Raw genomic sequence first — 24,935 nt, 5'->3', positions numbered from 1 at the left:
ATTTATAGAAATGTTTTATTTCATTGTACATTTTGCTTTTTCTGTCAATATTATGTAGTCTATCCATGTAATTATATGTCAAATTTGTATCTTTAAATATTATGTCATAGAAATAACCATATTGTATCACTCTATCCCTCTATTAATGGAAATGTATGTATTCTATTTAGAGGAATACAAACCATGATCCAGTTAGCATAAAGATATATGTATCTCTGTGACATATGTGGGTGCCTCTGAAGCCAATGCACCAAAATAAAACTGAGTGTTCCACATTTATGTATGTTTTTCATGGGGTTGCAAAGAGTCAGACAAAACTGAGCGACTGCACTGAACTGAACTGAAAGAAATCCTGTTAAAGTAGTAAATATAGTCTTTTATTTTCATCATATAGAATTTTGCTTTTTATGTTCTAGTCTTCAGTCTGTTTGGATTTTATTTTTGTATATGATAAAAAGTAGAGAGCTAACATTTTTTGTTAATATGAATCTTCCATTTATTGAATAGGTCATTTTCTCTCCAATGATTTCAATAGCACTATAATACAAAAAATTCCCATATCTCCTTCCTCCAATCTTCAATTTGTTTCCACTGATACATTCATTAAGAACATTGTGTAAAAATAATGATACCAGCTTTAAATAAATGTGATATCTAATGGTGTATCTTCTCTTTTTTTAAACGTATTTCACCTATTTGTGGCCCTTTACATTCCTATATAAAATTTCAATCAGTTTGTGAAATTCTTAAAAACATAACTGGTAAAAAAAAAAAAAAAACTTTGAGTGGAAGTACTTTAGAGACTTGTGAGAAATTATATATATATATATATATGTCTTTTCAAAATTTCAGGTGTTCTTTTGTGACCTTCAGAATGTTTAACTACATATATATGTCTTGTAATTCATTATCACGTTTATTCATAAGTATTTTATATCAACATTTTCTAATTAACTATTCTAGTATAAAAAGGTTATTTTAAGAGTATTTCTTTTTGCTGCAATGGCTAGGAGCTCAAGTATCATGTTGATAAGCTGACAGCAAATATCTTGTTTGAGATTTTAGTGAGAATGCTGGATAAATATCATTAGGTAAGATGTCTGCTGAAGGTTTTTGATGATCAGCTTTCTCATACATTTTGTCCCCTTGGTAAGAATTGTTTCACAAATGTGTGGCTTCTTAAAAAGGCTTTCCCACATTCACAGTTTTCTGCTGTAGATCCCATTATGTAATGTGCAAGAAAATGTGAATTCCTTCTGAAGTCTTTTTCCATATTGACAAGATTCATAAAGTTTCTACTTCTAACAAGTATGAATTCTCTGGTGTCTAACAAGGTGTGACTTTTGGCTGAAGGCCTTACCACACTCATTACAATGATAAGGCTTCTCACCTGTATGTTTTCTCATATGAAGTGTAAGAGATGAGATTTGGGAAAAGGCTTTTCCACATTTACTACAGTCAAAGGGTTTCTCACCTGTATGACCTCGTATATGTATTGTAAGGGAGGAACTTTGGGAGAAGGCTTTTCCACATTTATTACATTCATAAGGTTTCTCACCTGTATGACCTCTCATGTGTACAATAAGGGAAGTTCTTTGAGAGAAAGCTTTTCCACATTCATTACATACATAGGGTTTCTCACCTGTATGACTTCTCATATGTAAATTAAGCAGTGAGCACTGAGAGAAGGCTTTCCCACATTTATCACATTCATAAGGCTTTTCCCCTGTGTGACTTCTCAGATGAAGAGTAAGGGAAGCAATTTGAGAGAAGGCTTTACCACATTCATTACAATCATAAGGTTTCTCTCCAGTGTGAACTTTTTGATGTGTAATAAAGTTTTGCTTTTGGCTGAAGGCTTTCCCACATTCATTACATTCATAGGGTTTCTCTCCAGAATGAATTTTTTCATGAGCAATGAGATTTGATTTCTGGCTAAAGGCTTTGCCACATTCCTTACATATATAGGGTTTTTCCCCAGTGTGAATTCTCTGGTGTCTAACAAGATTTGACATCTGAATGAAAGCTTTCCCACATTCATTACATTCATAAGGTTTCTCTCTAGTATGAATCTTTTGGTGTGTAATGAAGTTCTTCTTGTGGCTGAAGGCTTTTCTACATTCCTTACATTCATAAGGTTTCTCACCAGTATGACTTCTCATATGTACAGTAAGGGCTGAGCTTTGAGAGAAAGATTTTCCACATTCATTGCATTCATAGGGTTTCTCACCTGTATGAATTCTCACATGTATAATAAGCATGGAAAACTGAGAGAAGGCTTTTCCACATTTATCACATTTATAAGGTTTCTCTCCTGTATGACTTCTCATATGAAGAGCAAGAGATGCTATTCGTGGGAAGGCTTTACCACATTCATTACATGCATAAGGTTTCTCCCCAGTATGAACTTTCTGATGTGCAATGAGGCTTTGCTTCTGGCTGAATGCTTTTCCACACTCATGACATTCGTAAGGTTTCTCTCCAGTATGAATTTTTTCATGATCAATTAGATTTGATTTCTGGCTGAAGGATTTCCCACACTCCTTACATGCATAGGGTTTCTCTCCAGTGTGGATTCGTTGATGTCTAATGAGATTTGACATTTTAATGAAAGCTTTCCCACATTCATTACATTCATAAGACTGCTCCCTACTATGAATTTTATGATGTTTAATCAGTTTTTCCTTGTGACTGAAGGCTTTTCTACATTTTTTACATTCATAGGGTTTCTCTCCGGTATGAATTCTCAAGTGTCTGATGAGGTCCAAAGTTTGATCAAAACCTTTTCCACAATGATTACACTTAAAGGGGGTTACTACAAGATGGGATAAGCTATTGCCAAATGATTTCATAGGCTCCTTATATTCACAGTCTTCTCTTCCTATAAAGATTCTCTCATAATAGTTGAAATTATTATGTTCTAAACACTTTCCAAATAAGTCATATTCATAGACACTGTGACTGGAAGGAAAAAAGTCTGAGTTCAGAGGAAATCCATTTGCAAATTTCTTATGACATTCATTGACTTTTTCTTCAGTCAGTGTTTTTGTGAATTTATCTTCAAGTTGTGTCAAAAGTCTGTCCTGAATTTTCAGCTTCTCATCCAGCCCCCATATTTCTCCTAAAAGAAATTGCAAATAAATGTCACTTGTAAAATTTTCCAAAATTATACCTAATTAAAAACAAAAAAGACACATATATGGGATTCTTAGCTTATAGGCCCATTTCCTATTAAGCAAATTCTAGGTTTATATATAGCTCCTATTTCCTAAGCTTCAGTAAATCCCAGGAAAGGAAATATGAGTAGAGGCAGGTATTTATGAAATACAAATAGTTTTAATTGCTTAATGAGATTTGAAATAAAAAATATACAACTGTTGGATAAATAAGAGGGGGAATTCAGAATATACAAATGAAGAAACATCAGTAGAGAAAAAGGTAAAACAGTAAACTAAAAAATCATAAAAGTATTTTACAAGATTCTATGGAAATAAACGTTCATAAATGGCTTGATAGAAATAATTTCTGGAAAATATAAATTACCTAAACTGACTCTATAGGATGTAGGAAAAAAAGACCAATTTCCACAAATAAATTTATGAAAAGAAATCCCCCCAAACAAAACGAATAGACAAGGTCCATAGACGTTTACATGGGAATTTAAACAACTATCTAAAGGATAGCTGTTAAGCATGTGCTATACAAAACAGACTGGTTCCAAATAGGAAAAGATGTACATCAAGGTTGTATATTGTCACCCTGCTTATTTAACTTATATGCAGAGTACATCATGAGGAACGCTGGGCTGGAAGAAGCACAAGCTGGAATCAAGATTGCCGGGAAAAATATCAATAACCTCAGATATGCAGATGACACCACCCTTATGGCAGAAAGTGAAGAGGAACTAAAAAGCCTCTTGATAAAAGTGAAAGAGGAGAGTGAAAAGTTTGACTTGAAGCTCAACATTCAGAAAACGAAGATCATGGCATCTGGTCCCATCACTTCATGGGAATAAGATGGAAAAACAGTGGAAACAGTGTCAGACTTTATTTTTTTGGGCTCCAAAATCACTGCAGATGCTGATTGCAGCCATGAAATTAAAAGAGGCTTACTCCTTGGAAGGAAAGTTATGACCAACCTAGATAGCATATTAAAAAGCAGAGACATTACTTTGCCAACCAAGGTCTGTCTAGTCAAGGCTATGGTTTTTCCCGTGGTCATGTATGGATGTGAGAGTTGGACTGTGAAGAAAGCTGATCGCTGAAGAATTGATGCTTTTGAACTGTGGTGCTGGAAAAGACTCTAGAGAGTCCCTTGGACTGCAGGGAGATCCAACCAGTCCATTCTAGAGGAGACTGATCCTGGATGTTCATTGGAAGGACTGATGGTAAAGCTGAAACTCCAATACTTTGGCCACCTCATGCGACGAGTTGACTCACTGGAAAAGAGTCTGATGCTGGGAGGGATTGGGGGTGGGAGGAGATGGGGACGACAGAGAATGAGATGGCTGGATGGCATCACCGACTCGATGGACATGAGTTTGAGTGAACTCCGGGAGTTGGTGATGGACAGGGAGACCTGGCGTGCTGTGATTCATGGGGTCGCATAGAGTTGGACACGACTGATCTGAACTGAAACAAAATATTATGAAAGAAAAAAAATTATTTTTGTGTATGCTGCTGCTGCTGCTAAATCACTTCAGTCGTGTCCGACTCTGTGTGACCCCATAGACGGAAATGAGACAAACATAATACCAATACTGGATAAAGATGACAACCCAAAAAGGAAACAATACATCAATTTCATTTTTGAATATCAGTGCAAAAACTATTCAAAATGACCTAGAAGGAAAAGAAAGTGACTCAGAAATATATTAAACATAAGACATACATACGTTGTTTTTTTCCATGAATAGAAGTATGTTTCAATATTAGAGAAATCTATAAGTAAATAGTAGTAATGGTAAATAGGCCAAAAGTGAAAAGTCAAGTAATCATTTCCAAAGATATTAAAAACATGTTAAAAATTCAACACCCATTTTCCCATAAAAATAACTTTATAAAATGGAAACATATTTAACTAGAGAAAAATCACAGTACAACTTAAACCATGGTACCATTCCTAATGGGAAAAATCCCAAAGTAGTCACATTAAAGTCAGGAAAAAGAAAAAGATGAGTACTATCACAACTATTATTATAATACAGGGTAGAGCATTAAATAAGAGAAAGAAATGAGGTATAAAAACTTGGAAAGGGTGACTTTCCTAGCAGTCCAGTGGTTGAGACTGCTTTCCCAATAAAGGGGGCATGGGTTTGATCCCTGGTTGGGGAACTAGGGACCCATGTGCTGCACAGCATGGGTCACCCCCCCCCCCACAAACAAACAACTTAGAAAGGAAAAATTCACATTATTTGTCAATATTAAAGCTCTTTCTTTGCAAAATCAAGAGTTACCTGAAAAATTATAGAAAGTTCATTAAATTCATTATAGCAAATTAATACTCAGTTTTAGTAACCTTCATATATACAAATAGATATTTAGAAAAGTTAACAAAAGACTACATTTATAATAAAAATACAAAAAATTTGGGAATATATTTAATTAGAAAGTTCCAAAAATTATAAAACTTTACATGCACACACAGATTTGAACACATGAAACAGTGTTATGGGTTGTCCCACCTTTAGAATATGTTTAAGTCCTAATGCCCACTACCTCAGAACATGAAGTTATTTGAAAATAAGGTCATTGCAGATGTAGTTAGTTAAGATGAGGTCACACTGGAGTAGGCCAAGCCCCTAATCTGACTGGTGTTCTTAAAAGAAGACTGCCATATGAAGAGACAGAAACACAAGGAAACACGATGTGATGTTAAAGACACAGACTGGAGTTATGCTGTCACAAGCCAAGGAACATCTTGGGAAAAAAGCTGAAAGATGCAAGGAATCTTATGTAGGTTTCAGTAGGAACATGAGCCCTACTTACACCCTGATTTTGTATTTTGTATTTCTAGTCTCTACTTTGTTATAGCAGCCCTAGGGAACTAAGACAAAAGGCATATCACATTCTTGGAAAAGAACATTCCACAGCAGAAATGATAGTTATTCACAAGTTAACCTATCAACTTAAAGTGGTTTCAATAAAAATGCTTGAAAATACAAATAAGTAATAGCTCGAAGGAAAATGATACTATAGGTTGCCAGCATAGAGGAAGACATGGGTGAGAGAAGAAAAATTAGTTTTCAATATGTATCCTTTTGTACTTTAAAAATCTGTACTGTAAGCATGTACTACATATTTTCTAAAAATTCACCTGAACACTACAGTAATTAATAAAATGAAACCAAACAACAGGAAGGTAAAAATAGGATAAAAGAATCAGAATATAAAAGCAGAAAAGCCTACCTAGCATGACTGTAAAGGGAGTAAGTACTGAGCAAAAGGGGGCTTTCCCAGGTGGCTGAGTGGTAAAGAATCTGCCTGCCAGTGCAAGAGACACAGGTTAAATCCCTTGGAGAAGGAAATGGCAACCCACTCCAGCATTCTTGCCTGGGAAATCCTATGGACAGAGGAGCCTGGCAGGCTATAGTACATGGGGTTGCAACAGAGTCAGACATGATTTAGCGATTAAACAACAACTGAGCAAAAGGGAAAACAAAGAATGAGAAATTAAATATGGCCTAATTGATATATGAATTTATCTCTGATCCTACCCAAAACCACATGAAAATGAGGCAAAGAATAAAAAAGGTATAAACTAATGAAGACAAAGACTACTATTCCATCCTAGAGAATATGTGAGGTTACTCTCTTGAGAAAGACAGCAGAATAGCTCTACATCAAGGAAACCAGGCAGAGGAATTCAGAGATAAGGAGCTGGCTCAAACAGAATAAATGAAAATCTACATACCAAAGGGTAAGACTTCCAGTCCCCAGTGGCTGCTTAGCTCAAAAATAGGGAGGAAAAAATAATCTCCATTTTCCTCTCTGCCAGACTAAGAATAAAGGAAATGAAAGATTCTTGTGAAAGCAGGTAGTTAGAGACTTGGTAGAAAACAGTATACTGAGCTTAAGCTTTTGAGTCACCTCAGTTTAGGGAAACAGAAAAGCTCAATTAAACAAAAGGGGTTGAAGGAGAAGGCAAGATCAGGTCTTTAAGGTACTGTCCAAGTAGAAGTGACAAATTCCAGGAGCAAGATCAAAATACCAAATGTGATAGAAAAGACTCCATGTTTTAAGATGGTAGAAAGAAACTATCTGACCTCTTTTCCTGTATACAAACAAGAATTGAAACGTGGATGCTTCAGTGATCCTAGGTGGTGGCTATAACCCCAATTATAATGAGTTAATGTTGACAAATACAGTGAAGGGTAGAAACGGGAAAAAGGATTCTAAGAGAAGACAATTGTTCATGCCGATCGTGGGCAGAGCGAACAGCTGACACTGTCAAAATGGACATCACACCTTGAAGGGAAGAATTAATTAACCTATGTTTACAACATGGAAATTTGGGAGTGCAGACTGACTACAGGAGACTTGACATCCCTAACTATGTCAAGGAAACCAGGACTGAGCAAGGAAACACTGTGAAATACTATCTTTTTAGTAAGAAGTCTTGGGGTGAGAGTATAAGATTCAGAGTTATGAGACTTGTAGCCACCGATCCTTTTTGGATGAGAAGAAATAAAGCCTAAACATACTTATATTCACACAACCATGCAGAATAAAAGGCTTTAGTATGAAGCACAGATGTATTCCTATACATCAAGAGTTGGCAAACTTTTTCTTAAATAAGGTCAGATTGCAAATATTTTAGGCTTCATGGGTGATATGGGATTCCCTGATGGCTCAGATGATAAAGAGTCTGCCTGCAGTGTGGGAGACCGGGGATTGATCCCTGGGTCAGGAAGATCCCCTGGAGCAGGAAATGGCAACCCACTTCAGTATTTTTGCCTGGAAAATCCCACAGATGAAGGAGCCTGGCAGGCTACAGTCCATGGGGTTGCAAAGAGTCAGACATGACTAAGTGACTTCACTTTCTTTCTTTCTTTCACTTTCATGGGTCATATAGCCTTAGACATGACTATTCAACCTTGCCTCTGTAATAGGAAAGTATTAACAGTCAAGATGTAAATGACTTGGTGTGAATATATTACAATAAAACTTTATTTATAAAAACAAGTGGCTGGCCAACAGGTTTGTGCTCTAAATCTGAGAACTTTCTTCCTCAGAAAAGAGTTTGCAGTTTTGTTTGCAGATTTGTGCTGTTGATCTGAGAACTGTCTTTCCTTCCCTAACATTATACTTCTTTAAAAATCAGGTCAAAAAGGAACTATCCTCACTCAAAAATGAGAAGGTATTGACATCAGATCTCTTAAAAAATGTAAGAGGAAAAAAAGAAACATAATATAAAGAAAGCAGACAAAAATTCAAGCTAAAGCAAATTATGACATACAGAATGAAAATCTTGACTGAGTATTGCCATGAATGAAAAAACCTAGTGAAAATACCAGGTATAAATCAAGAGCTAGAAATATAGAAAGATATTTATAGAAATATAAATGCATGAGGAAGAAACAATGAGAAAACAAAAAGGGCTAAAAAAAAAGATTAACCAGCAGAACCAAGAAAGAAATAAAACCACCCAAAACAAAAAACACCATGCAAGTCAGGGGAATAAAAGAGACAGACTACATAAGGATTTTTAACATTGAAATTACAATAGGGTAACCTCATTTGCAAAATTAGACAGTTGGATAAAGCTGAAATTTTGAAGCATTACTGGACTTATAGTAAGTAGCCTAAATCTCCAAGAACACTGCAGTATTCTCCAATAACCTGAACATGATACACACACAAAAACTGAACAAAACAAAACCAAATATTAGCCAAAACCATGACTAAGAGACAGCAGAACTGAAAGCAGCCTGAAGATGGATCTGACTTGAGTACCTATGCAAAGCCTTATTAAGTAAAATATAAGGCTCTTGGGCTATCAATAAAGAAGAAAAGTTCAATTGAGGTTCCTACCAAAAGCCAGGACCTTCAAAGAATTGATCCTCACTTGGAAACACCTCTTGGTGCCCATCAGAAGCACATGTAAATCATCTTCAGAAGAAAGCAACCCAATTTAGGACAAGATTATCATAAATTAAGATTTTAAAAAACTCAAATTGGAATCAGCTATCATCAAGCACGTGAAGAACCAAAACACACTGGGTCCTCAAAAACAGGACATTTAAACCTGAAGACTTAAAATACTGGAACTGTGAGGGACAGAATACAAAAGAGCTATGTGCAGTATTTTTAAAGAAGCAAAAATTAAAACACAAATCTGAAGAAGCCACAGAAACTATTAGGAAGAATCAGAAAGATGTGAGAATTTTTTGCAAAAACAAGGAATTTCTAAAAATACAAAATACTTATACTAAAAGTTCTTTTCAAAGGTGGATGAATTAAGCTTCTCTGGTGGCTCAGTGGTAAAGAATCCACCTGCCAGTGTGGGAGACATGGATTCAATCCCTGGTCCAGGAAGATCCCACATGCTGCAGAGCAAATAAAGCTGTGTGGCACAATACTAATAAGCCCAAGCTCTAGAGCCCCAGAGCCACAACTACTGAGCCCACGTGCCTCAACTACTTAAGCCTGTGCACTTAGAACGTGTTCTCTGCAACAAGAGAAGCCACTGCAATAAGAAACCTGTGCACCACAACTAGAAAGTAGCCCCTGCTTGCTGCAAATAGAGAAAGCCCATGCATAGCAACAAAAAACCAGTAAAGCCAAAATTTTTTTTAAAGGTGGATGAGTTAAAAATAAAATAAACACAACTGAAGAGAGAATTAGTAAACTGGAAGATATATTTAAAGTAATTACTGAGAAGGCAACAGAGAGCTACAAAGGAAGAAAACAGATTTAAAAATATGGAGGAAAAAATAAAAAAGGTCTAGGATCTATCTGAATTTCAGTAGTAGAGTATTAAGACAATGAATGAGAGCTAATATTTGATGATGCTGAGCATGCTGCAGAATTAATGGAACACATAAATAAGAAGATAACACAATGAGTAATTTTATACAGATTGTGAAGAATGTGAAGGAAAGCTTCTAAATCTTATGAAACCAGTGCACCACTGGTTCAAAGCTTGACAGAGTTAGGATATTTAAATTCATAACAAAAATATGAATTTTCAAAAAAAAGTTTCAAAAATTACATCTTACATATATAAAAAATTCATACCAATTGTCAGTACGGAATTCTATGGCCTTAAAAAAAAATACCTTTGTGGAATATTTCAGAGGGATCAAGAACTTACATATTAGCTATTAAAGGGCCTTGGCCCTTCCTCACCTGTATGGTTCCCTCTCACTAACCTGGACAATGTTTCTTTAACACTTCTTCCTCCATGACCCATGGTTCTTCTTCTTGCTCCAACTTGAAAATCACATCAGGTTTGGTGAATGGACACCCTGTAAAAGGGAAAGAATGTAAGATTTGGGCATAAATAGTAGGAAAAAAGAATCATTCAAGAATTGAGGCTAGCCTAAGGCCTTCTCAAGGATAAGAAAAGCATTGTTTCTAGGGATGCTGCCCCCTGAAACATAACCGTAGACGACATTTTGCTTTGAAAGTTGCAGCATGCATGTGCATGTGAGCAAAGGCATCTAAAGACCAAACTCAGTCTAACATTTGAAGGTTCCATACATTTCAGAAACACTGGGGGAAAAAAGGGAACTTTACTCCCAGAATTTGAGTTAAATAGGAAACTACACTTACCCACTGTGATTAAGTTGTTATAGTTTTCTAGCATCACATTCCGGTACAGGTTCCTTTGAGCTGGATCCAATTGCTGCCACTCTTCCTGAGTGAAGTCAATAGCCACATCTTTGAATGTCACTGTGTCCTGTAACAACATACTCCCACTCAATCTGAAGTCATACACCTTATATGTTGTGGACAAAATATATTGAAACTTGTTCAGGTAATACACAAAGGTAAGAGATTATAAAATAAATTTTATCTGTTTTTGTTACTGTCTGAAAGAAAAAATCATTTTAGCAATATCCTGTCAGTTTGTGTTCATTCATTGATTTAGCAAGCACATATCTTTAATAAATACTGTGGGTTAAGGAGATCTTAGGTACTGATTTATACTGACTGTAAAAACTGGGAGAATATAAAACTTCACTCAAAGTTAACTGGTTTGGGAACTCACTAGATCCCTGTGATTCACTAACACATGAAAATAGGACTTGGATAAAAGCAGAAAAGGGGAGAGAATGGTATACAAACTTTGAAGCATAGTAGGACTGCTGTGGTTCATGGGGTTGCAAAGAGTCGGCCACGACTGAGCGACTGAACTGAAATGAACTGAACTGAGGACATCCAACTGGAGATATTCATTGATTTAGCAGTTGCACATATTGTTCATTAGGTCAGAAGAAATCTAAGTTGAAAATGAAGATTTATTGTTCATAAGCTACAATATGTGTCTGCAGCCATGAAAACTGCAGAGTTCACATATACTGAAAAAAGAGTGCCACAAACAGAATCCTACAAATACCAAAAGGTACAGAAAAAAAGATTTGTTAATGAAGTTTTTTTAAATGGATTTAAATTTTAGAATTTAAAAATTCTAAATCTGAATTACAACTAGAACTATGAGAAAATAGTACCAAGAAAGATTTAAAGTATCAGAAATGAGGAATGGTGACAAATTTCTTCAAAGCAGTGTGATTTAGACATAGAAATCAAATGCACTTTTTCTAGTTAAAAACCAAAATACCCCAAAAATATAAACATGAGAAAAACAGCACTGGAACAAAGGGAGCTGTCCATATTTCCTGCACTTTCAGGAATTTCTGTGACAGATGGGGTAAGATAAAAGGAAATCACCAGGAGCAAACTCACAAAAAATGTTTCTGATTATTAATTTCTAGGTCCTAAAAGGACCCTATGAACATTGAACATTCACTAAGGTTCAGAGTATGCTGTGAGAATAATGGAAACTCCTCTTTTGGAGCCCTTCCTACTGAAGAGCAAGGACTTGTAAATAATCAGGCTTAAGAAACCAAAGGCAATCATGGCTAAATAAGACATCCCTCATTCAGTCCCTGCTGCAAAAACAATAATTTGGCATCCATCCATGGACAAAAGTGCCCTTGTGGGAACTGTGGGATACAGTACCATATGCAGGGGACTCAGAAGGAGTCTTGCCTACCCAAATGTTGAAAAATAAGCATAAAGACATCAGTTCTTGCTGTAGACCCCTGAGAGGCATGTGAACTGACTCAAGCCTCTTTTGGTCACTGTTCAGGAGCCCTCAGAAAATGACTGTCTGAGACAAGCACCCAACAAAAGACAGACTATGCGAAAGTGCAAGTCTCCAGCAAAGAATTTCTAGTGCATTAATGGAGAAAAAAAATACAAGTTTGGACTCATCAGAAAAAAGAGGAACAGTTTGACTTTTACCTACATCACTCCTCCATCAAAGCAACATAGCTTAGGGCCAAGAGAAATCCTGGCCCATGATTTCACTCACGAAGGAAAGTAAAAATGTGTGAGTACCCGGTTTTTTCAGCTATATGGGATGGTGCCAAAGAGGCTCATTTTTCTCTCATCATATCCAGCATCCTGAATTTTGAGCTTCATGACTGAAAAGTCTGAGAGAGTAGCGGATAACATTCTCAGAGGACATTACAGAGAAGCAGATCGTACTAACTGTGCTAAGGACATCATCAAGAAGAAAAAGAGGAGTCTAATAAAATGAAAGAGGGGGCATGTGATATCTGAAAGATACCACAGATACAATGACCATGAGAGACTATTATTAACAGTTATATGGTAACAAAGTGGATAACCTAGAACAAATGGATAAATTCCTAGAAACATACAACCTACCAAGATTGAACCGTGAAATAGATCAGAACAGATATAATGAGTAAGGAGCTGAATTAGTAATTAAAATCTTCCAATAAAGAAAATCCTCCTCTCCCTCCAAAAAAGAAAAGCCAAAAACTAGATGGCTTCCCTGATGAGTTTTACCAATCATTTATACATGAACAGATGCCAATCTTTCTCAAACTTTCACTCAAAAAAATAAGTTGAACTAAAGGGAACACTCTCAAGCTCATTTTACAAGACCAACATTACCCTGATACTAAAGGGAGATAGGACACTGCAAAGAAAAGAAAACTATACGCCAGTGCCTCTAATGAATGTAGGTGCAGAAATTTTCAACAAAATATAGGCAAACTAAATTCAACAGCATGTTAAAACACCATGATCAAGAAGGATTTAATCCTGGGATACAAGGATAGTTCAACACATGCAAATCTATACATATGATATATTAATAGAAAGACAGAAATTATGTGATCATTTCAACAGAGGCAGAAAAGCATTTGACAAAATACAATATCCTTTTGTGATAAAAACTCTCAACAAATTGAGTATAGAAGGAATGTAGCTCAACATAAATCAGGCAATATATGATAAGCCAATAACTAACATCATACCCAATGGTAAAAGGTTGAAAAATTTTCCTTTAAGACCAGAACAAAACCAAGGTACTCTCATCAATCCTATTCAATATAGTATGAGTAATCCTAACCAGAGCAGTCAGGCAAGGAAAAAAAAATACATCCAAATAGGAGAGAAATAAGAAAAGTCTTTTTAAGATGATATGATCTTATATACAGAAAATCCTAAAATCACCACCAAAAGACTGTTAGAACAAATAAAAAAATTCAGTAAAGTTGCAGGATACAAAATCAATAGGCAGAAATCATCTCTGTTTGTATACACTAACAACAAAATATCTGAATAAGAAATAAAACAATCCCATTCACAATAGTGAACAGGAGACATAAGAGATGCAAGTTCGATCCCTGGGTCAGGAAGATCCCCTGGAGGAGGAAATGCCAACCCATTCCAGTATTCTTGCCTGGAGAATCCCATGGAGCCTAATAGGTTACAGCCCATGGGATCGGAAAGAGTCAAACATGACTTGACATGCACACATGCACGCATTCACAAAAGTATCAGAAACAAAAATACTTAGCAATAAATTTAACAAAAGAGATGAAAGAAACTGAAGAGAATACAAATAAGTGAAAAGATATTCCATGTTCGTGGATCAAAAGGGGCTCCCCTGGTGGCTCTGTTGTAAAGAATCCGCCTGCCAATACAGGAGACATGGGTTCCGTCTCTGATCCAGGAAGACCCCACATGCCACACCTCACAGTAACTAAACCCATGTGCCACAACTATTAAGCCTGTGCTCTAGAGCCTAGGAGCTGCAACTATTGAGCCCATGTGCCACAACTAATGAAGCCTGCACACTCTAGATCCTGGGCTCTGCAACAAGAGAAACCACCGCAATGAGAAGCCCACACACTGCAACTAGAGAATAGCCCTCACTTGTCATAACTAGAGAAAAGTTCATGCAGCAACGAAGACCCAGCACAGCCAAAAATTAATTTCAGAAATTATTAAAAAAATAAAATAAAAGAATGAATACTGACCACCTTACCTGCCTTGAAACCTGTATGCAAGTCAAAAAGCAACAGTTAGAATCGGACATGGAACAATGAACTGGTTCAAAATTGGGGAAGGAGTATGTCAAGGCTGTATATTGTCACCCTGCTTATTTAACTTATATAAAGAGTACATCATGTGAAATGCTGGGGTGGATGAAGCTCAAGCTGGAATCAAGATTGCCGGGAGAAATATCAATAACCTCAGATATGAAAATGACACCACCTTTATGGTAGAAAGTAAAGAGGCACTAAAGAGCCTCTTGATGAAAGTGAAAGAGGAAAGTGAAAAAGCTGGCTCAAAACTCAACATTCAAAAAACAAAGCTCATGGCATCTGATCCCATCACTACATGCCAAATAGATGGGAAAACATTGGAGACGGTGACAGACTTTATCTTCTTGGGCTCCAAAATCACTGCAGACAGTGACTGCAGCCATGAAATTAAAAGACACTTGCTACTTGGAAGAAAAGCTATTGACCAACCTAGACAGTGTATTAAAAAGCAGAGACCAAAAAGCAGATGAATGCATACAGAAGAGGTAATACTTACATATACAATGGAATATTACTCTGCCATGAGAAAGTGGGATCCTGCAATTGGCAACCCCATGGATAGGCATGTCAGATAAAGAAAGAAAACACTATGATATCCCTTATATGTAGAATCTTAAAAAGTCAAAATTATAGAAATAGAGAATAGAATGGTGGTTGCCAGGGGCTGAGAGGTGAGGGTAATGGGAAGATGCTGGTCAACACCTAGAAAATGAAATAGAGGAATCCTGGTTCCCTGTGCCTTAGAGATACAGGACAAGTGTTTTTGTTTTGTTTTGTTTTGTTTAAGGTCCCTAATTCCTACAAAGACAAAATTCTGTCTGGTTTAAGCAACTGTTATGTAAGATTTGTCAGAGACAGTCAATAACACTAGGTAAATCTATTAAGACAGAGAAATACTCATGCCAGAAAGAGAACTTTTCAAAGTGCTATTTTTGTGGCAGCCATGAAAATATGCTCCCAGATCCCCTTCAGGAGAACCAGCTATGAGAAGCATCATTGATGAACAACCTCCAACTGCTCTATCTTTAGTTCTACTACTGCATTCATGCTGAGACCATCCTATTTTCAAGCCACTACTGGCTATTTTTCCAGTTTAAGATTAAGTATGGTTAGGGTATTAGGACCTGAACCATGATCTTAAATTCTTTCTTGATCTAAGTTCCTTATGCTAGTTTTATAATTTCCATGTGGAAATGTTTTCTTTCTGAAGTTTTATTATTAACTTCCTATGTAATTGCATTGTGGAATATATACAGTTTGTACTTTGAAATTTATTGAATTTTATTTGGGCCTAACATATGGTCAGTCTTTTAGTTTTTCCATATCTAAAAAGGGGATATTAACTGTTTCCAGGCTATGACAATCAATTAGCTCTATCAAATTATTATTGGTAGTAATGTTCATTTTGTTGTCTATGTGTCTATCATGAGCTAAGACAGATCAATAAAAGTTTCCCACTGATATGTCTCTTCTTTTCACAGTATTCCTTATAATAAATTTTCTGCAGTTTGATGCAGAAGTAGTCCTAATCATTTATCTTTATTATCTAATGCACCAATTGGCATTTTAAAGTAACATTCTTTTTGTTTGTTTAAAGCTTACTGTCTTGGATGAATGGATAGAAGATATGGTACATAGTCAATGGAATACTACTCATCAATAAAAAAGAATAAAATAATGCCACTTGTACCACCATGGATGCAACTAGAGATTATCATACTAAGTCAGAAAGAGAAAGGCAAATACCATATGATGGCACTTATACATGGAATCTAAAATATGGCACAAATGAACGTATCTACAAAACAGAAACAGACACACTGATAGAGAACAGACCTGTGGCTGTCAAGGGGTAGCAGGGGAGGAAAAGGGATGGACAAAGAGTTTGGGGATAGCAGATGCAAACTATTACACTTAGAATGGATAAACAACAAGATCCTACTATTTACAGCACAGGAAACTATATCCAATCTCCTGTGATAAACCATAATGGAAAATAATATTTAAAAAATAATGTATATGAAGAAGGAAATGGCAACCCAATCCAGTATTCTTGCCTGGAAAATTCCATGGACAGAAGAGCCTGGAGGGCTATAGTGTCCATAGGATCACAGAGTCAGACACGACTGAGCATGCACACACAGTGTCTCACGTATGGAGTTTTCATCCAAAGAAAATGATGAGATTCTTTCATGAATTCTAGATTTTATGACAGCCTGCAAAAATAATCTTTTCTAACAGAAAATTTTGCTTTTCTCATTATCATATTTATTTACTACTTAGAAACCAGTTAGTAGTTTGCCATCAATAGTTTCCTATTTCAGGTAACATATACCTATTCCATATTAGGTTTGTGAGAAGTAATGTAATACTCAGCAGTTTTTGCCATTAACTTTCTTACCTTTCTTAATAACAACACTAACCCCCCTTTTCCAAAATTGGAACTGTAGCATCTGTTTTGATTCATAACTCTTCTATGAACACAAGAAGTTCATTTGATTCAGTCTCTGCAATACCACTGAAATCTCAGCTCTTCTATTTCTTCTATATATTAAAGTAGTAGAACCAGAGAATTAAACAATTGAGCCTTTTTTTTGTTTGTTTTTTGATAGCTCAGAGACTATTTGAGGGTCTCATAGTAGTTGAGGTTTTCATTATGAATATTAACTGCCACTAAAGAGAATGAGAAAATAATTCATATTTGAGCCCTAGAGTTATAGTTTTTTATTCAGTAAGTTACTGAGTTACTAGATATGCCCAGTACTGGTTTAGAGTCCAAGAATATAGCTGGAAGATAGACATAAGTTCTTGTCCTCCTGGAACTTACATACTAGTTCAGGGAAATAAATGAAAACATAAATAGGAAAGAGAGACTGTTTATGAAGACTATATAAGGTAATCCATGTAAAACTTTTATTAACAATAGATATTATTATATACAGTTTTTATTGGGCATTTGTTCTTTCTTATTTTTTCAATTATGGATTTTTTTCATGTCTTATATGCAGTTTTCTATTGGATTTTAATTTAGTTTGTAAATATTTAAATACCAGATTTGGTCTGCCATATATATTACTAAAATTGTTGTTGCTGCTAAGTCACTTCAGTTGTGTCCGACTCCGTGTGACCCCATAGACGGAAGCCCACCAGGCTCCCCTGTCCCTGGGACTCTCCAGGCAAGAACACTGGAGTGGGTTGCCATTTCCTTCTCCAATGTGTGAAAGTGAAAAGTGAAAGTGAAGTCGCTCAGTCGTGTCCGACCCTTAGCGACCCCACGGACTGCAGCCTACCAGGCTCCTCCATCCATGGGATTTTCTAGGCAAGAGTACTGGGGTGGCTTGCCATTGCCTTCTCCGAAATTGTTGTTAGGTTTTGCAAATTGACTTTATTTATGGTGATTGTATCAACAGGAGAATGTAATTTTTATGTACTCAAATTTAGTTGAGCTTCTGTTTTATTACCTATGAGTTTGATATTATACCAAAAAACAAGCTAGTGACCATAGAAAATACACTCAAGATGTTGTTGTATTGGAGTAACTGGGAACTCTCATACACTGTTAAGAGTATAATTTTGGACAACCACTTTGGAAAACTGTTTGGCAGTATCAATAAAAGGTAATCTTACACATAACTTATGACTCAGCAATTCTACTTTGGTAGAAAGAGATATGCACATATGTGCAACAAAAATCTAATAGAAAGTTCGCAGGAACAATATTTTAATTGTTCCCAAATAAAAATTACCTAAATGCCAATCAATAATAGAATGGATATATAAAATTATGGCTTATTCATATAATTGAATAATACACAGTAATAAAGTTGAGTGAACTACAGCTTACATGCAGCAATTCATAAATCTGATAAAATATTAAACAAAAGAAGTCAGACACCAAGTGCATAGGTTACATAAAGTTTAAAAACATGCAGAAATAATCTATAGTGATATAAGCTAAACAGTGGTTACCCCTGGAGTAGGGGTAATAACTTGGAAAGGTGCAGAAGGAGTCCAATGGGTGTTAGGGTAATATTCTATTTCTCGATCCAGTGCTTATGCTGGCTACACACGTGTGTTCACTTTGAAAATTAACTGAGGGAAAAACTAGACATACAGAGAAGCTATGAGATAGGGGCACCTGGTCAAAGAAAGGTATGTTTCAGTAAAGCAAAGCTTTGAGCTGAGAGTGAAAAGGCAGTAAATTGAAATATGTTTAGTAGCTAAGAGTACAGATAAAATCTGAAAGAGAAAGATTCCAAAGGAAGTTTGAAGAAAAAGGATGAAGTTCTGAGGAAATGTCCTTGAAAGGAAACAGATATTACTTACTCTAAGAGTAAAATGAAGAAATAAGGAACCATGGATTCATTACAACCACATTCACAAAAACCAGGTATACCAGGCATTGTTCTAGGGGCTGTAGATACAGCAGTAAACCAAATAAAACTTTTCCTCTGTTCACATTCTAGTGGATTGAAAGTATAAGAATTTACCATAAATGATTGCTTTAGATTGTGGCCAAATCACAGCAAACATACATGGAAAAAGATAATTATATAGGGTCATTTGAAAGGCACAGGCCATCTATTTCTTCAGATAGTCTGTTTTTTATTTTTAAATGAGGTATGACATACATAGAATAATGTGGTAAAATGCACTAATCTTAAATGTACAAACTGAGACATTTTTATACATTTACGTATTTGTGTACCCATCACTCAGGTCAAAATATAGAACATTTTCAGCATAGTAGAAGATTCCCTCATATCCCGTCCCAGTAAATACCTGCTCAGTAATCACTATTCTCTAACACTGAGACTAGTTTTCTCAGTTTTCAAACTTCATATAAATGGTACCACACAGAATGTACTCTTATCTGGCTTCTTTCATGTCACATGTTTGTGAGATTATCCATATTGTAAGTTGAAGTAATCTGTTTTGGTGTGTGTGTATGTACACTATCCCACTGCATCAAGAGAGAGATAGAATATGTGTGTATGTGTGTGTGTGTACTATCCCACTGCATGAAACACTATCTCTTTTTCTGTTGATGTTGATTTGTGTTATTTCCAATGCTGGGATATTTTAACATATATTCTTTGCTTTATCCCTGATCAAAACAGACCACCTCCCTGGAGGTCTAGTGGTTAGGATTCAGCTCTTTCACTGCTGTGGCCGGGGTTCAATCCCTGGTCAGGGAACTGAGATCCTGCAAGCCATGCAACACAGCCAAGATTTTTTTTTAATTATAAAGAAAACCCCGGACTATTAGAAAAGCTGTTTTACCAACTACAGAAAGTCTCCGTATATATATTATAATATATTCATTGACCTAGGTGCCAATGAAAAACTTACTTAAATATATAATGAATTTCTGCTCTTGTTTACCTATAGTAATGAAATTCAAAACTGAAGCCCAACTTTAATCTAACTGAATACATTTCTGCATAATCATATTTTAACTTTCCTGGTCTTAATCTTCCAACTCTGTTTCCTCTGAAAATATGTTTTATCTGTATAGGATTTTCCAGTTTAGTGTATGGATTACTACAATTCCCTTAAACTGCTCTGTAAAATAAGGTAGGGAACAAATACGCTATTTAAAATTTACCTGGAATTCATTCATTTCCTCTTCTTTCTGGGAATGGACTGGGCCTGAGAAGGCAGAGCTGAAAAAGAGCATAAAAGCTATTAGACAAGGTTTGCTTTGTGGTTTGAGAAATCTGTACCCACAAGGTAGATGAAAGGTCACTCTATAGCAAAATGATACTTGGAGCCATCAGAAAGGCCAAGAATATACATTCCCCAAATATGCTGATAGGTATAAAGATGACTACTACATCATGGAGAGCTTAAGCACATTCGGTGAACAAGGATAGGAGTGCATATGTAGGATATGCCCCATGAACTTAACAATAGCTCTGTATCAGAGAAGGGGCTTCCCAGGTGGCACTAGTGGTGAAGAACCTGCCTGCCAATCCAAGAGATGTAAGAGACTCAGGTTCGATCCCTGGATCAGGATAGTCCCCTGGAGGAGGGCATGGCAATGTACTCCAATGTTCTTGCCTGGAGAATCTCATGGACAGAGGAGGCTGGTGGCCTATGGTCCATAGGGTCACAAAGAGTTGGACATGACTGAAGCAACTTAGCAGGCATGCATGCATAGATACACAAGCTTAAATATTTACACAGAAAACAACAAATTCTTATAAATTCAAACTGTATCTTAAAGTCATTAGAATTGATGACAGATATTTTTTCCTTAGGAAAATATTCCAGCTAGTAAATGAAGAAAGAATGATAGGATTTGAATATCACCATTTTGTAATCCCTACTGAAATATAGCTAACAATATTCCACGTTTTCTAAAACATATATGGTGATAAAAAGAGGGATTGTCCTATTTTGAACATTTGGCAACTAAAGGGAAAAAATATCCTTGTCTTTCCACCTTACTTCCTCTCGCATTTCAACTCAACCACTTTTCACCACCATCAGGAACTTCCATTCCTTCACTCTACAATTTTTCATTTTCCCTCACCCTCTTCCCACCACTTTTCTACTTACCTGGCCTTGAATCCACTGTCAATTAGAATAATTAATTCTTGCTAACTTAGACTCCCTTGCCCCTTTCTCTCACATCATTCTTTCTTACTTCATGAAACCAACAACTCTGGTTAAATTTTACTCTCCCCTCCCCTATCTGTGGCAACAACCACACATAAGAACAGTGCAGGAGGGAAAAAATCAAACAACCACGTGGAACAGGCTCAATTTAAATTCATGAAAACTAACAGCAATTGGGTCTTCACTGCTGTTTGGAAATCATATTATATTTCTCTACTCTATTCTCTGACCCACTCTCCTAAGTGATTATTTTATTCTTTTCCTTTATCCTCAAACCTTAACATTTGTTCTTCCATTTAAGGACATGTCTGTAGCATTTCTCCCCTTTCCTCCTTTATCAAGTTTCTCTCTCTGTTGAATCATTTCATTCAGTGTATGAACAGGGTTACTATTTACCTCTTAACTCCATCTACCACTCCACTTCACTCCTTCCATTAAGGGAAAAAACTTAAAGTGTTGTTTATACTTGTTATCACCAATTTTTCTTGTCCAGTTTTCTCTATAGGTCCTTACTCCACTGAAACTACTTTGCAGGATGACCAACAATTTTCATGTTGCTAAATGCAACATTACTTTCTCAGTCCTCTTTTGCTTGGGCTATCAGCAGCATCTGACACAATTTTCATTAAAACACATTCCTCCCTCAGTTTCCAGGATATCACCAAGTTCTCTCTCAATCATTCCAGCTGGTCCCTTTCAGTCTCTTTTGCTGATTCCTCCTCATTTCCCAGACTGTGTCATGTTGAAGTGACCCAAAGATTAGTCCTTTACCTCTGTCATTTTCCATCTACCCTACCAAGTGATCTCATCCAGTCTGGTTGTAAATATCACCTAAAAGGGGCTTCCCAGGTGGTGTATGTAGTGCCTGGGAATCTGCCTGCCAATGCAGGAGCAGCAGGAGTTCAATCCCTGGGTCAGGAATAGCCCCTGAAGTAGGAAATGGCAACCCACTCCAGTATTCTTGTCTGGAAAATTCCATGTACAAAGGAGCCTGGTGGGTTACAGTCCACGGGGTCACAAAGAGTTGGAGATGACTGAGCACACATGCATGCACGTGTGCATCATCTACATGCTAATAACTGCCAAGTGTATGTCTCCAATCTGAGACCTTTCTTTAGAACTGTAGACTTGTATATCCCACTGCCAACTTAATATTTCCACCTCATATCCAAATATTCCAAACTGAAATCTCACTATTTCCCTATGCCCCAGGTTTTTCCTACCCTCTTTCCCTTCTCAGGTAATAACTCCAATCTTCAAGTTGCTCAGATTAAAAAAATACTATTGTCATCCTGTCACACTTATACACCACATCAGTTCTATCAGCAAATTGCCATACATGACTACTTCTCACCATTTTTACTACTCTCGTCCAGGTCACCAACATCTTTTCCCTAGATTAATGCAATAGTTTCTTAATTGGTCTTTCTACTTCTTCCCTTATCCTTGTCCTCTTCCCCTAATCCTCTCATCAGACCAACCAAAGCAATCCTCTTAAATCATAAGCAGATAAAATCACATGTTCAAAACTCTCCCACAGCTTTCCACCTCATTCTGAGTAAAAGTCAAGATCATTAACATGGCCCACAAGGACCAACCTGATCTGGCCTCCGGCCCTTCAATTACCTTTCTTCTCTCATCTCTCACTACTCTCCCTCTTATCTGCTCTATTTCAGCCACCCTAGCCTCTTGGTAACAGGCATATTTCCACCTGGGCTTTTCTAACTGGTGTTCCCTCTTCCCTTAATTATATGCGTGTGCTATGCATAATTAGCTCCTAATTTCTTTCATATCTTTATTATTACATTTTCAGGATGCATTTCTAGCTACCCCACCTAAAAATCCAACTCCTATCCCTGATTCTATATATTCTCCTTCTTTACTTCTTAAAATTTTTCACTATGTAATGTATGTTATATTAAATTTACTTACCTCACTTATTGTCTGACCCACAACAAGTTAAGTACCATGATAGCAGAGTCTGTCTACTTTGTTCAATGCTATATCCCAAGCATCTTTTAACTCCTGTCACATGCAGCATTCAATAAATGGTGAGTAGATGAACGAATAAATCCATAATACCTGAAGAACCTGGAAAAGAAATTTGAAAATAGAACACCACTTTAGAAAAATAACTTAGAAAACACATAATCCACAAAAAATTATTTTTAAAATGGTTGACTTCAATAGTAATCAAATAACTGCAAATTAAAGGAATTATTTTACATCTATGAGGTTAACAAAGATTACTAATACTAATGATAACCATTGTTATCAAGGGTGTATAAATATAGGCAATCTAATACTATGCCAATAATACTGTAGATTAGATGGAACCTTACCAAAGAATAACTGGATAGAGTTAGGGAGTCTCTGCACTTCCCAGGTGGCCCTAGTGGTAAAGAATGCAGCAGTCAATGCAGGTAGAGTTTGACACCCGGCTTTGGAAGACCCACTGGAGGAGGGCATGGTAACCCACTCCAGTATTCTTGCCTGGAGAATCCATGGACAGAGGAGCCTGGCGGGCTGCAGTCCAAAGGAGTGAGGAAATGACTGAATCGACTTAGCACAAACGCAGGTAGTCTTTAATAAGCACACACACTTCAAGTGATCAGTTCCATTTCTAAGAGCCTGCCCCCTGTCCCCCGAAAATTAATAAACTGCATCATGCTGCTGCTGCTGCTGGTGAGTCACTTCAGTCGTGTCCAACTCTGTGCGACCCCACAGACGGCAGCCCACCAGGCTCTCCCGTCCCTGGGATTGGTTGCCATTTCCTTATCCAATGCATGAAAGGAAAAGTGAAAGTAAAGTCGCACAGTCGTGTCCGACTCCTAGGGACCCCAAGGACTGCAGCCTACCAGGCTCCTCATCCATGGGATTTTCCAGGCAAGAGTACTGGAGTGGGGTGCCATTGCCTTCTCCAAAATAACATGTGCCAAACAGTTGCTAATAAACACATTCTTTACAATGGCAAGAAGTTGGAAAAAAACAAATTACCCACCAACAAGAGTAAACGCATTAACATGTATACCATAAAAAACCTGTTAAATGATCACAGATGTGTAATTGTTTAAATGTAAAAATACTAACTGCACATTGTTAAATGCCATAGGTAGACTACACAATTTATGTACAGTGTGATTCCAACTTTCAAGCTACTGTGCATATATATATAATATATTCACAGGGAATGAAAAGATGGGAAATAAATTTTGATAGTGGCTGGCAGAAGTATGAATGATTCTTGTTTTCTTGGAGCTTTTCTTTATTTTGTGAATTAGGGCTGGGAGTGGGGGTCAAGGAGCATGAAGTTACTAAGCACACAAAATGTGGCGAATACACGAAAATACAATTAGAAACAAATACTAAAACAACGTGTTGGGGCTACTGATGTCTAATAGAAAAACATATTTACGATGACCAGAACCAAAGAACCGAAGCATTGGTACAGTCTCACAAATCACACACAGGCTTCGTAGTTCGAAGCCACATTCATATGGAAACGGAAAAACACATCCACAAAATCCGCCTACACACACGACTCCACGGCCACATGAGTCACGGACAAATGTCTGGAAAATAAAGTCCTATCGAGTCAGACGCTCAGTTTTTCACCCTCCACTCCCATGGCCTCAGGGAACCCACCGCCCCTGCCCGGCGTCATCCTCCAACAACACAGGCACCCGGTGGGCCGCAGGCCCCTGCTCCACCCAGCACA

General features: G+C 36.8%; 1 protein-coding gene across 1 annotated transcript; it reads right to left on the bottom strand.

Moving 5' to 3' along the window:
* On the bottom strand, positions 1 to 23,291 carry ZNF569 (zinc finger protein 569). Its single transcript, XM_055410785.2, is given in 6 exon segments — positions 1 to 1,387; positions 1,389 to 3,121; positions 10,373 to 10,468; positions 10,776 to 10,902; positions 20,202 to 20,259; positions 23,150 to 23,291. Coding segments are annotated over 5 exon segments (2,229 nt in total). The 5' UTR covers positions 20,217 to 20,259; positions 23,150 to 23,291; the 3' UTR covers positions 1 to 1,129.
* Positions 23,292 to 24,935: the final 1,644 nt, after the last annotated feature.

The sequence above is a fragment of the Moschus berezovskii genome, chromosome 22 (genome assembly GCF_049115385.1).
Source record: "Moschus berezovskii isolate FMDL1 chromosome 22, NW_MosBer_1.0, whole genome shotgun sequence".
NCBI lineage: Eukaryota > Metazoa > Chordata > Mammalia > Artiodactyla > Moschidae > Moschus > Moschus berezovskii.
This window is presented reverse-complemented; position numbering and strand designations above follow the sequence as displayed.